The sequence below is a fragment of the Dysidea avara genome, chromosome 13 (genome assembly GCF_963678975.1).
Source record: "Dysidea avara chromosome 13, odDysAvar1.4, whole genome shotgun sequence".
Taxonomy (NCBI): Eukaryota; Metazoa; Porifera; class Demospongiae; order Dictyoceratida; family Dysideidae; genus Dysidea; species Dysidea avara.
Genome location: NC_089284.1, coordinates 8704786 through 8719111, shown reverse-complemented (window position 1 = coordinate 8719111; position 14326 = coordinate 8704786). Strand labels below are relative to the sequence as shown.

The window sequence follows — 14326 nt, the reverse complement described above, 5'->3', positions numbered from 1 at the left end:
AAGTACTATATTTTTATACATACCTATGTTAGTTACAAGTGATGTAAATTAGAAGTGGGTGGCTTGGACTGGTGACACCTTGAGCAGGGACAAAGGTAATGCAGTGAACAGTTTATGTTGTTGTCAAAATTTGTTTTAAAATGGTTCCATGCATAGTATTTAGCTGCTAACTTATTAAAGCTAATCTTATATTTATATCATTCTTTAATACCCATTTAAAACTGCAGTCTGTTATGAATGTTCTATTAGAGTAGTTAGACTGAATACATCTGACTGCTCTATTAGAGTATCTCGATCTTTATAAAAGCTTGGACATGTTCTCCCTTTTATATCAATGTAAGTTTCCTAAAACACTGTAGCCATATTATACTAGCCTGCCCTGTTCCCATTTACTCTGCTCATTTGTGCTGCCAAACGACATTTGGCATTCTGCTGCAAACCCACAAGTTAAAATTTCAAAGTGGGTTTCCGGAACTCCCCCCTAATTATGCTCCTACTAAGCTGCTTAGTAGGAGCATAATATTACATTATATATATACACACTTGACAAACTTACATATCGTTTCAGAATCACAGTTTAGGTTTTGAAAGAACCGATCAGCAGAGCATCAAAACAGGTCATGATATTGCCTTAAATCTAAATGCCAAAAGCCAGACTAATGTTACTGTATCTTATTTGATTATAGTAAAGCATTTGATAAAATATCTCATCAACTTCTACTAAAACTACAGTATTGTGGCATTACTGGTCATCGACTACTAGACTGGATATCTTCTTTCTTGAGTGCATGGTTGCCTAATCCTTTGAACCAGTTGATCTGGTAGCCATGGGCAGCTCCTGAAATTTTGGTGACTGTCCAGACTTTTTGTGATGGCAGGGCCTAGCTACATAGCATTATGTAGAAAGGAAAGGCATACACCAGTGATTTAGTGTGAGAAGCACACTAGCATGTAATCTAAGGTGTTCTAGGAGTGTGCTCCTCCAGGGAAATTTAAAGTTAGATCCAATGAAGTTGATGAACACTTGATTGTTGTATTAGGGTGACCACTCTATTAGGGTATATATTTATCTTACTTGACCAGTTTAACATCAACCTGTCACCTTTATGCAGATAACTGTATGCTGTACAGGTTTATTGATTCTCAGTCTGATTTAGATGCCCACTAGGAAGATCTTAAACAGCTTGAAATCTGGAAGAAACAATACAACTTAGATAAATGTATGGTTTTACATATCACTTTGAAAAGAAACCCACTATACTATCTGATTATTCCCTCCATGGACATAATTTAAAATTAGAACAGTGAGGCTAAATATTTAGGGGTTCTTTTGGATTCCTTCAACCAACACATAAAAACTATACATTTTATTTTTTATTATTTTTTATTAGCACTTTACAGTGACCAGTAATATAAATAATTCTGTCCTATTGTTCCTTTGTGATGCAACCTTAACATTGCCACAAGGAAGTTACAATTGATCTTATAATTTGTTTGTCAAACCAATTTTAAATTACGCCAGGCAGCCAAACTGTATATGGTAACCATAAACCCAAGATAGTTATATTAACCTGTACATTGTGCCAAATCAGCTCCTAGAGCCACTCTTGGAAGGAAACAACACCAAATTTGTATTTCCTACTGTATGGTGTGGGATTGTGAACTCCAACAAAGTTTCTGTCAGGTCCTCGGCTTCTGTAGAATTGTGTCAGTACAAACTTCTTTCATTTGTACGCTTTATAAATATAAAGTTGTGTCAGTTTTTGATAAGCATATAACAGTCACTGTAATTGTAATACAGTAGAACCTCTCTTAACAAACTCCCTGAATTAAGGACACAATATAGAAAAAAACCTCCATAATAAGGACAATACATTTTTTACCTCTGAAAGAGGAAAATCTCAGCAAAAAGTGGCCAAAAAGTGTCCCAACTGAAATGTCCATAATAGAGAGGTTCACTGTATACAATATGCATATACACCGTATAGATTTTATTTAGTAAGATCAACTCTTATGCCATATTCAAACTACGCATGACATATACCTACACAGAAAATTCGTTTCAGTTCTAGTTTTAAGAGTTTTTTTTCTTATATTCAGTGTAAATTGAGATTCATTGGGGTAAGAATGACCAACTCTGATTTTAAGTAGTATATGAATTCAGGGCCGCATCAAGGGCCCCTTGAAAACTTGTTTAAAAGATCTATATACTCTAATAGAGCAGTCAGGAAATACTCTAATAGAGCAGTCAGGTGTACTCCATGTAAATATCCATATATTCATTAGTGGAGTTTTTCATACATTCTAACATCACCTTATACTGGTATAGCTTTGGTGTGCAGTGTTTGAAGATATAGAACTCCAGCATCACTTGCAAAATGAACCCATTTATGCATATTTATAATGTTTTTGATTGTAAGTCATTCCATTTGTATATCCGTGGATTCATGTTTCTATACCAATGGGATTTACAGACGTCTATATGTGTCTCTCTATTCCTCTATATGTGTTGTACTGTCTGTTTCCACTAGCTTTATCTAGTACTAGCTCCATCCCAGGGGCACTTATAATTATGTAATTATACTAATGTGCACTATATTTTTGCATAAAATATAGCGATTTGCTGAATTTTGATTCATTAAAATATTAAAAGTCTCTTAGCAGCTGGGCCCAGACCCCTGCTTCTGGTAACTCACTACTGCTGTTGGAAGCCCCCTTCAAAAAAATTCTGGCTACGCCCCTGTATATACACAGAATGTACTAGGAGAGTGGCTATTATAGCTACCTAAAGTTGCATGATTTAATTTTGTGCAGGTGGCTGGTCTGGGGTAAAGCAAGTAATTCGTAGTTTAAAACCAAACATCCTAGTTACAAACATAGCTGTATAGCTGCAGTAATTAGCTGCTAACATTTATAACTTTATGAATCTTCTTGAATATAAACAAATTGAGTCCCTGAAATACCCCTAAAATTCAATCTCATTGCACTGTGTTTTTTTTTCTGGGAGGGCATCCCCCCCCAGATGAGCATGCATACTTCACATACTGAGTGTACGTGGCATGATCAATCATGTGCATAAAATTAAAACATGATATATAATAGGGACCCCACTTTAACTCTTCGCCCTGGGCCCCTTATATTCTCTGGGTGGCCCTGTGCAGAAATTTTCTTAAATTTAGAAGAAAGTATTAAAATTAGAGTGTACAGGGAGCATTTGTGTCACTCTAAATTTAAGACTAATTTTTTAGGTTAAACAGTTTAATATTAGAAATTAATATAATGCTGTATAGAATGTAATTAACTAACAATTAATATCATCATAATATGTAATTGGGCGTGTGTTATAGCTGACTAACCTGTTGTAGTACTTCAATACTTTGCAAAATGTATTTAAAAACTGGCTGATCAACAAGTGTAACATCACTATACATTGTGGGATTCATTCAACTTTTACAGAATAAGAATCAAATTATTTATTTATTTTATTTATTAAGGCTTTACAGCAAGTGCTGAAGGTCTGTAGGACACCTGGTCCTACAGCCTGTTTAAAGTTGTTACAGAAAGTGAGTTTGAAAAGGTCAAGAAAGGAAGAAAAAATCCTTCACTGGACCTAGGCAGCCTAGAACCTGCAGCCATCCGATTAACGCTCAAACGCTTACAGGAGTCTGCCAGGCGGTCAGAATGTTTTCTCTTGTCAATTTCATGTATATGTATCCAATGAACTCTAGAGAGTGACTTATTATCTCAAAGTACCCCATGTGAACCAAATGGATATTAGTTTTTTATTAAGGCTTTACAGCACAAGTGCTGAAGGACTGTAGGACACCTGAATTACTACGTACTTAAAACACTAAGAATTATATGGAAGATGATTTGTTTAAGTTAAGAAAGTACATATGTGCATAAGAAGTAATTGTATAAATATAAGTGCTTAAAAGTTATGAATTCTTTCTTGGAATTGGAAGTAAAGTTTATGCTTAAGTAATTTTACTGAAAGTTGAGAAATTTTAATTATTATTATTAGGAAACAGTTTTTACTGTGTAGCTACATAGCTTACACATTTATATAGCCATGTGGTAATTATAAAAGTGTTTAAGTGTTGTGCCTGCTCTCTTAGCTACACACAAACTCACTGTGCTTTTTTGTGGAGGCAGTGTTTGTTTCAGGGCTGCTAGGGGATTCCCTTTTCCCAAAATAAGTCAGACTGCGCCTAAATTAAAATTGGAGTGACAACTACAAAAGTGGGATCATGCATACAGGCAGAGGTATGGGGAGAGGTTATAGCCTCCTTCTTACTGAGACTGATAACCCTATAATAGAATGCTCAAATACTCATCATAAAAAGCAGACTAGTAAAGACTAAAAATGAAAATTGTCTATCGCGGGAATCAAACCACTGACCTCAGCTACAGAGTTGATATCTTACCACTGTTATAAGTGATTCCAAGTGTTTAATACCTTGTTTTGTATAGCTACTTATTAACCCTAACACTAAAAACTGCCTAATTCTAAAAAAATTACCAAAATTGCATTTTATTGACTGCAAATAACCTGTTCTAAAATACTTAGGACTAAATAAGTTGGTGTTTAGTTGACGTGTTTCAAATTGTACCTACAAATTAATCCTGAAAACTAAAACTGCTACAGCCTCTGCCATTCCCCCTACTGCAGCCCCCCTCACATCAACCACTTCCTCCACCAGTGAACTTATACTTCTTGTTAAAATGGCACACACATGGCAATTGTCAAAAATGCCAAATCTGAGAATATCTTTAAGGTTGTGTGTGCAGTCAGTTTTTAAAGTTGGGGAAAATTTTTAATACTAAACCATTTAAGATCAAAATCTTAGGTCAGTTCAGATAGTCTATAATATTTAAAAATTTCCTAGGGTACATAATATGACTGTCAAAAATTGCTACATACTTGTTAATAGAATTGTGTGCATGCAGGGGTGTAGCCAGGATTTTTTGAATGGGGTTCCAACAGCAGTATTGAGTTACCAGATACAGGGGTCTGGGGGCGCAGTCTCCAGCTGCTGAGAGGCTTTCAATACTTTAATGAATCAAAACTCAGCAAATTGCTATATTTTATGCAAAAAAGTACATTAATAATAATGAATATAGGTGCATGCCCCTGGGATGAAGCTATAGTACTAAGATAAAGCTACCATGGAAACAGACAGCACAACACATAGAGATTGTAATCTGTGAGTGATAGTTATCTCACTGATAGAGGAACCATAAATCCACTGATACAAATGGAATGACTTACAATCAAAACATTATAACCACAAATATGCATAGCATGGATTTATTTTGCATAACACCAGTGATAAATTACTGGAGTTCTATATCTTTAAATACTGCACACCGAAGCTATAGCAGTATATGGTCACATGTATAATGCTAGAATGTTCACTAATGAAATTCCTTAATATATGGATACGGATATTAATTTACATGCATGTTCTATTAGAGTATATACCTGACTGCTCTATTAGAGTATATACCTGACTGCTCTATTAGAGTATATACCTGACTGCTCTATTAGAGTATATACCTAACTGCTCTATTAGAGTATATACCTGACTGCTCTATTAGAGTATATACCTGACTGCTCTATTAGAGTATATACCTGACTGCTCTATTAGAGTATATCGATTTTTTAACAAGTTTTGAGGAGGGCTCATGTTACCTCTGTAAATTCTTCCCTGAGAAATGAATGCAAGCTTTATCACTTGTTGTGCTGTGTCATACACTCTATTACCCATTTTGTCCTGCTACACTAAATGGTGTGTTAGGGTCCTGCTGTAAACTCAGAAGTCTAAATTTTACATGGGAGGGGGGTTCCTGAACCCCCTCCCTACACCCCTGGCATGCATGAGGTGCACAAAATATGAGGTGCTCCAACCATAAAAGATCTGGCTTAAACTAATCACAAAACCAACACAGCCTTGAATATAATTGTTTTAGTTTTACAATTGTGAATTTAGAAAAGGATCTACTCACCTAGTATCATATACACTTTCACCAGGTCACCCCTCAAAAAATTCCCCATAGGAAAAATTAAGTGTGTGGAGGGTACACTTCAGATGCATGTGGCCTTCACTGAAGGCAGTGGACATCCTTTACTTTTCTTTTCATACATTAATCTATATATTAGCTATCTTCTTTGTACTAACTTTTTGTAGGTTGTATACTTGAGACAAACCAGTATATATAAAAATTAACTTAATAATTAACCTTTTACCCCAAGGTTTAGCACTATGCGAAAAGTAAGTTCAGCATAAGTATAGAAGGACTGTTAAATTGCTGCGGCATAGTTTTTAAAAATACCTCTCTCATGCATGGATGCAATTACATAAGCTAGATATTTGCAATTTGGGGTTGCAATTTTATTCAACGCAAGCTCCATACTAGCTTTTATCAATTTGAAATCCTGCCATATAGCAATAATTTCCTTGCAAGTCTGTATCTTAAATTATGCTACCATGGTTTGGACACCCCAATCTCAGTGTTGTATTAACAGATTTGAAGCTATACATGCATAATTATTATATTTCAAATGTTCAAATTGCTGACTACAAGAGAACAAGCTGCCACAACAGTAGCAAGGTGCATGCAAGAAACAGCCGTGGCCAGCTGAAAGAAATAGCATGAGCAATAGCAGCCACAACATCTAAGCCTAGCTACAAGCAACAGTAACCAGCAGCCAATAGCAACTAGTATAGTAGTAAGCTACAAACAGTATCCATCTGGCTGCATGCAGTAGAAAATTTTAATGGTACAGCAAGCAACAGCAGTAGTATAGCCATGGCAGTTACAAGCAACAGCCAGCCGTAAGTCATATTTTAATAACCATGCAACCGCAAGAAGCTGCAAACAGCAGTAAACTGCAAAAGCAGCAGCAGAAAGAGCCTCTACAAGTATATGGCAGCTGCGATATAAAGCTACAAGCAACTATCAACATCAAGCAGAGCAGTAGCAACAGCAAACAGCACTATCAGAAACAGCAAGCGACAAGAAACAGCAAACAGCAACTAAAAGCTGCAAGCAGCATCAAATAACACTAGCTGGTTGTAACAACAGTAGCCAGTAAACAGCCAGATGTAAGCAGCAGCAAGCCACAAGTAGTAGTAGTAGCAGTGGCAGGCTGCAAGACTATTGTAAGCAGCTGCAAGCAATAGCGACTGCAAGCCAAAGGCCTTAGTATGCCAGCCAGCTACAAGCAGCAGCAGCAGCAACAGCAGCAGCAGCAGCAGCAGCAGCAGCAGCAGCAGCAGCAGCAGCAGCAGCAGCAGCAGCAGCAGCAGCAGCAGCAACAGCAGCAGCAGCAACAGCAACAGCAGCAGCAGCAGCAGCAGCAATCTATACAGTTTCCAACTGCAAGCAGTAACAACAAGCTATTCATCAAGCAGTTGTAAGACAATGTACATTATGATTGTAGCAGAGATAAACAGTCCATGTATAGGAGGAACAGCCAGCTGCAAAACAGTAGCAGCCAACTGTAAGCAGCAGCAATTAGCAACGGTATAACTTATGAGTTCCAAAAAACAGCGGCAATAGCAGCTACAGCACCACCACAGCAGCAATTCATAAGTGGTAGTAACCAACAGCAGCTAGCTGTAAACAGCTCCACGTAGCAGCAGATAGCTGCAAGCAACTGCCAGCTACAAGTATAGTATACTTGTAGCTGGCAGTTGCTTGCAGCTATCTGATGGAGTTGCAGTTGCTTGTATTAATACTGTAATAGCACCTATTTTTTGACCGTAGCAGTGCACTGTTAAGTGCTAGAGTCTATAGCATTTTTATTTGCTAACATAGCACACTGTATAGGAACTTATGGCTGACGCTCGTCGTCGACGTCGTTGCATCTGTGGAAGATTTAAAAAAATTTTTTTTTTTAACCCGGGCTTGATGGACTGCCCTTTCCTACCACCCCCAGCACAGATTGCAAGTGCTGGCCTACTGAACAAAATTAAGCAGAAGATCGGCTATGCCGAAAACAGGAGCTTAATCAAAAATCAAATCAAAGGTTAGTATATAGTTATGTAATAAGTAGTAGTATGGTGTACATCTACCAGTTGTATGTGAATGTATTGTTGCTATTGATTATCAACTATTTTGAAAAAAAAATCAAATCAAATCGAGATTCAGTAGACGCCAAGTTGGAATTTTATAACGCTTGCCAACGCCCCAATGTAAATCAATCGAGAGGTCAGACCGCTCCTCCTCCCACTAATTACGTCACAAAAGGGAAACAAAAGAGGTGGCGAAGCCACGCGAGTCTGCCAGAAACTTTAGGTGTTGATTGTATGTTGTCTGGATATGTATCGAGTGTAAGTTTAAACGGTTGCTAGCATTGTAATTGTGATTTGATTTGTGTATTCAGGCATTCACACTTTCCCGCAGCACCGCTAGGAAGCGCAAATCACCTTTTCTCTCTGCTGAGACCAATTCCATCACATCCGCATGCTGTCAACTACCAGCTTCACAGTTTCACCTCCAATACCAACAGGGGATCACTGGCAAAGTCAAAAAGTTTAAAATTGCTAACATTGAAATTATTTGTTTTGTGTATTCAGGTATTCACACTTTCCTGCAGCACCTCTAGGCACAAAACACCTTTTCTCTCCACTGAGACCAATCCCTTCACTTGCAGCTAACTACCAGCTTCATAACTTCACCACCAATACCAGTGGGGGGTCACTGGCGAAGTCTTTTGATGCCTATTTGAGGTTGATAAGGTTTGATAAACCCACTGGCACTTGGTTGTTGTTTCTGCCATATGCATGGGGAGTGGCTCTGGCTGCAGAAGCTGGTTCACTGCCAGATTGGAAGATCATGCTCCTACTGGGGACTTGTGCATTTGCAGGCCGCAGTGGCGGCTGTATCATGAATGATTACTGGGATCAGGACTTTGACAGACAGGTGGGCACATTGTTGTAATATTGACAACATAATTATGTAGTTTTGTCTGTTGTCAACTTACCATGGTCTTATCAAGCCAATTGAGCAGAGTGCATGTAAGGCCAGGCAAAATTGATTCACAGTTCATCGTCAAAGGTTTATCAAAAAGGTGGACAGTCATTTTATGTTTTTCATTATGGTATGCTTCACAAGTTATTGCTGAGCTGCATTTCAGCAAGATTTACCTACTGAAGTAAATCTCATAAGTTGTGGACAATCTATTACTGCTATAGCTATAGTTGTCTTACAATACATACAATCTGAGACTCAAGCTGTGCCCAACTGCTTTATTAGTAGTTGACTGTTAGAGTCTCAATTTTGCAAAGTGAAGACGCGAGCTAAGAATCCAAATTGCATGGGAGCTTCAATCCACATGTCTACCTATTCCACTTCTATGCAGAAGTCCTATTATACATACACATTTTCAGGGAACATGTGGATTACAGAGTTACTGTGAAATTATTTTCATCCTCAATTTAACAATTGTCATGGTGCTTTCTACTAGGTAACCTCGGTGAAAAACAAGTGATCCTCAAAAGAAAACTGCAAAAATCTTGAAATTTGTCGAAAATTACATATCTCAAAATTTCGTACGTATACGGTATTGTGTACTACAGCATGATTGAGGATATCAATGCAAATTTTTGAGCTATCTTGAAATACTATGTGGACAGTTAGGATTAGCCGTGACTTAATTATGTCTGGCTTAAAACACTGGTATCAACTGACACCACAGCAGTTTCAATGAATATTGTGTAGAATGTGGCTATGCATTTGCTCACCTTATAGTATAGCACTATGGTCTGCCATTGTATCCATTTGTCTATTTACAACAGGTGGAGCGTTGTAAAACAAGACCAATTGCAAGCGGAGAAGTGTCCAACTTTCAAGCATTATCTTACTTAGCTCTTAATGGTAGTGTTATTGTGGCATTGTTTGCAAGTCTCAATACATACAGGTACGTGTGTGAGTGAGGTGTGTGCGTGCGTGTGATTGTGTCCATCTGTCTGTTTGTGAGTCTGTGAACATGTGCTATAGTCATAACTGTATACGTAACTTGTAGAACAGTAAAAAACTTGTAAATCTTCTGTTTCTCTAGTTCAACACTGGCATTGTCCTCACTTTCATTTTTGGTGGCCTACCCACTATTCAAGAGGATCACCCACTGGCCTCAAGTTGTACTAGGTATGTCCCATATATGGTGTCTGTTTGGTTATGTTGTTGTCCATGTCCAAAGAATGTATGCATTGCACACCCAACCTACTATAATACAGTACTATTTCTGTCTTGACGTCTGCTGCATTTGCAGTGTGTACAGAAACTGTACACGAAATAGCAAGAGCTCATAATGAACTCTTAATATTAACATGTTAATATGGAACCTTGTTTATTATTAGTTACCATCCCACTAGGGACCTGCAAAGAAGGCTACGTGCTTTGTGTGAAGTTAACTTAGGCATTCTTCACATGCTCCATTCATAATATGTTTATTCCCATTGAAATGTATGTATGTCAGATGATAATCTGTGAATTCAAATCACTGTAGTTTGCTCACACGTTTTTGGATTTACCATGTCTTTATTTGATGTAATATTTTTTTTCACTCATAATTAGGATGTGCATTTAGTTGGGGAGTACTGGTGGGGTACTCTGCAGTAAAGGGCTACTGTGATTGGTCAGTTGTGTTGCCACTCTTTGCATCCGGGGTGATGTGGACACTAATCTATGACACAATATATGCCTTCCAGGTATGGAAAACATACACTGTACAATGCTAGAAATATCAATCAGCGCCAACAGTAGTAATTTGTCACCCACAATCCACTTTGTTTGGGCATGTTTGTAATGACAAAACTATTGATAGTCTAGAAGAATGTGTGCTGTCAAAAAATGGCCAAATTCTAACACTGGCATACAGGGTTTTACGAACTCTTTTAAGTCCAAGCAGCCAACTGCCATGTCAGAGTATCTCTAGCTTACAACGCTTCCAGTAGACCCAGAATAACTTGTCAGGATGTCTCAGACAAGGTCAGTGCATTGACAAAATAAAGGAGCTGTGTTGACTAGAATGGGTTTAAAATTTGACGTTGCAAGTAGTCCGCAGAACTCTGTACCTTATATATATATATATATATATATATATACAAAACGTGAGGGGACTGTAGTCATTGTCTTGGAAGTATGTATAGCATTTCAAATTGACATTGATACCAAGACTAGGGCTTTAGCAAAGGACAGTAAAGGAGACGTTGTTAGAAAGTTGTTTCTTTTTGCTGTAATAACCTTCAGGCTACGTGGTGTATGCACCCACTTCTTGATGCATCCTTGAAAATTCTATTACTACAATTTTGATTTGTCAAACCTTGTAAGGTTGTAAATTAGAATTTTAACTCTAGTTTTATTCCCCAGGATATTAAGGATGATGTAAAAGCTGGTGTCAAGTCAACAACAATGCTCTTTGGTGATAATTCAAAGATGATCTTAGGGGGGTTCTCTGTCTGTATGATGTCTGGGATACTGGCTACTGGCATGATGAGTGATCAGACATGGCCCTACTATACTGCTGCAGGTCTTGTTGGAGCCCACCTGGCATGGCAGGTGATTAGACTATGTATAGTTGTTTGCACATACTGTGTGTGTAGAACATCACATGTGCAATACCCTCAATGCATGTACACAATACTATGTTACATTCACTACTGCACTACATTGTGTATTTTGTGGCAGTCATCCCATGGTTGTTGAGATGGGTCATATTGGTGAGTACAGGACTACAGTACTCCTTTTCTAAAAGTCATCCACTATGTACCAACAGGTGCTAGAGTAGTCTCACCAGGGCGTTATTGATTTCCATATTAGCACCCGCGCGGAAGAGTCTGGGGAATCTGGCCACAGTCCGTGAACTCTGCTGGAATTTAAGTAGACCAATCAGATTACAGTATTTGCTTGATGTAACTGCAGTAATTGTCTCCTAAATATTTTCAACCTGTGTGGGTAGGCCACCTCGATGATCACAAATTTAGTCCAGATTTCCCAGATCCTTCAATGTGGGCACTTTTACTGAAAGTGATTATGTCCTGTGTGGTGGTCTGTGATGCTAGTCAAGTGGTGGGACAGTGGCAATGACAGTTCATTTCGAAAAAAAAGTTATACACACACTACACACAAAGTTTGATATTGCCTTACTAATAAACACATTTCAAAGGGGCAGTGTGGCACTAGCAAACACATTTAACTTTGATTTCACTGGGCCATGAAATAATGCATGTTGCATAGGTATACAAAAGTGTGTGGAATTTAGGTTGTGAGTGTGGATTGATGGCAGAGTAACTAGCAAGATAACATGGCTATCATCATTCATAAGTGAGAAGAATGGAGGACAACAAATCTACTTATTGAATTCACTGTTTGTGAAAAGGTCACAAAGTGTTAGTCAAAGATTACTTTAATGTGTACCATTATTACCTGTTAGTGTCCATTAGCATCCATTAGCTGTCCAGTAAGTATATATAGTTGCAATCTATTTCATTTTACCAACAAAGTTAAATGGCTTTGGTAGTGTACACTGCCACCTACTAACATGAGTTTTGTGGGTAAGTGATGATGATTCATGCATACGGGTTTGTGTATGTATTTTTCAAATATCTATGTAGAACCCTCCTCCACGCAAAACTTACCATCTAGAGCTGTGCACCTACAAAATTGTTTATTGATCACCAATAATTGACAATAATTGGTACAATTAAACTCCACTATTTTAGGCACGCATTTTATAACAGTAAATATCTGTTTATGGAACACACGTGCTTGTGTGATTGACATTAAATTCTTATTGATTTAAGTGGGCGACTATTGATATATAACAAATGCAATATATCAAGACCCAGTGACCGAAATACAGTGTTTGGTAAGCTGCAAATATGTGAGCAATTGGGAGCCGATTATCGTTTATTTAATATTTATCACTGGTTATTGAAGTTTTGGAAATCTTCGATTGATTAATCAGTTATTCAGTGCAGCACTAAATTAAACTAGATTTGCTGATAATCACATAGCAGCTTCACATAACTACCAAATAACTACCCATTGTTATCTCACATCAACAAGTGTAATAGTATATGCTCATTTAGTTTGCTTACAGTTGTGTTTACTGTTGTATTATACATGTTCTGTGTTAATTCTGTCACTGTAGGTAGGTACAATGAAGATGGACAATCCTGCAGATTGTATGGCCAAGTTCAAGGCCAACACATGGCTGGGATTACTATTGTTAGCTGGAATTATGACTGGCACATTGTATAAGAAGAAACAACATGACGATGTAAACAAAAACAATAGCAAATAAATCATTATAATTATTGAAGTTGAAATGTAATTAATATATTAATATATTATGGTAAATAGTGTCAAAGTGTAAGAAATGTTGTAACATAATATGTCAATAGTTCAGTAGAAATGATGGTTTTATGTATACAATTTAAAAAAAAAATTTGATTGTAGTGTATACATCCCATAAGAAAAATGTCCACTTGCAAGTAAATCTAAAAATTTGTCATCAGTCTATATAAGGTTTATATACTTTGGACGGGTATTTTGTACAGTTTTATTTTGGTGGAACTAGATATCTAGACAAAAAAATTGTCTACATACCTAAATCACGTATCGTATATAAGATAATGATTTGCTTATCGAGATAATAGTAAATCTTCGTAATTTATTGTAAATCAACCACAGTCAAGACAACTTGTGGAGAGGTCTCAAACTAGTTGGGGAAGTAATAAAATTTCTGACAACAAATATGTACAACTGTGCTTACAAAATAATTATTCGCATGATACTACATTATCAAGATAATATCAATTATCGATCGAGATATAGGTTTTACTATTATCACATAACTCTAGGTGAAACTGCTTATCCATTAAGTGTCAGGTGTACGTATTTTCCTACCAAAAATATCACCCTAAAACCATGACAGCTTGGCAGTATTGGCTATATAGGCATAATCTTAACTGAATTTTCTGTTAACTGATGCAAGCATAACTCAACTATGGTTAGTGCTATTGACACTGCCCAAGATGTACGTGTGCACCTTTTTGCCTACCTGTGTACGAAATTTCACCGAAGCTAAGCATGTTGCATATGCAATCTGATACATTTCATTGTGTTAGTAGGACAGATATAGTAAGTGAGGGATTTCCCCTACTTTACCAGCATGACTAGAACAAACCGCATTGTTTTCTCCTTGTGTAGGTGTAAACAATGTTAACCCATTAGGCGGACATAGTTGTCATGTGGCGGCATGGCATCATAACTTGTCCATAGAATAAAAGTTTGCCTTGGTTTTATATCATGA

At 37.3% G+C, this 14326-nt stretch overlaps 1 protein-coding gene across 1 annotated transcript; it reads left to right on the top strand.

Annotated features, from left to right (window-relative positions):
- The first annotated feature begins 8194 nt into the window (after positions 1-8194).
- Positions 8195-13495, top strand: LOC136243203 (4-hydroxybenzoate polyprenyltransferase, mitochondrial-like). The gene is made up of 8 exons (XM_066034722.1): positions 8195-8339; positions 8393-8533; positions 8586-8931; positions 9807-9928; positions 10070-10155; positions 10585-10718; positions 11380-11568; positions 13163-13495. The coding sequence occupies exons 1-8, from the start codon at positions 8329-8331 to the stop codon at positions 13313-13315; spliced, it is 1182 nt and encodes a 393-aa protein (XP_065890794.1). The 5' UTR covers positions 8195-8328; the 3' UTR covers positions 13316-13495.
- The last annotated feature ends 831 nt before the right edge of the window (positions 13496-14326 follow it).

What these genes read in the sequence shown, in the direction of transcription:
- LOC136243203 (XM_066034722.1), top strand. An exon ending in CTGGCCTCAAGTTGTACTAG is followed by an intron (nt 10,156 to 10,584) that starts GTATGTCCCATA and finishes ACTCATAATTAG; the next exon opens with GATGTGCATTTAGTTGGGGA. An exon ending in GAGCCCACCTGGCATGGCAG is followed by an intron (nt 11,569 to 13,162) that starts GTGATTAGACTA and finishes CTGTCACTGTAG; the next exon opens with GTAGGTACAATGAAGATGGA.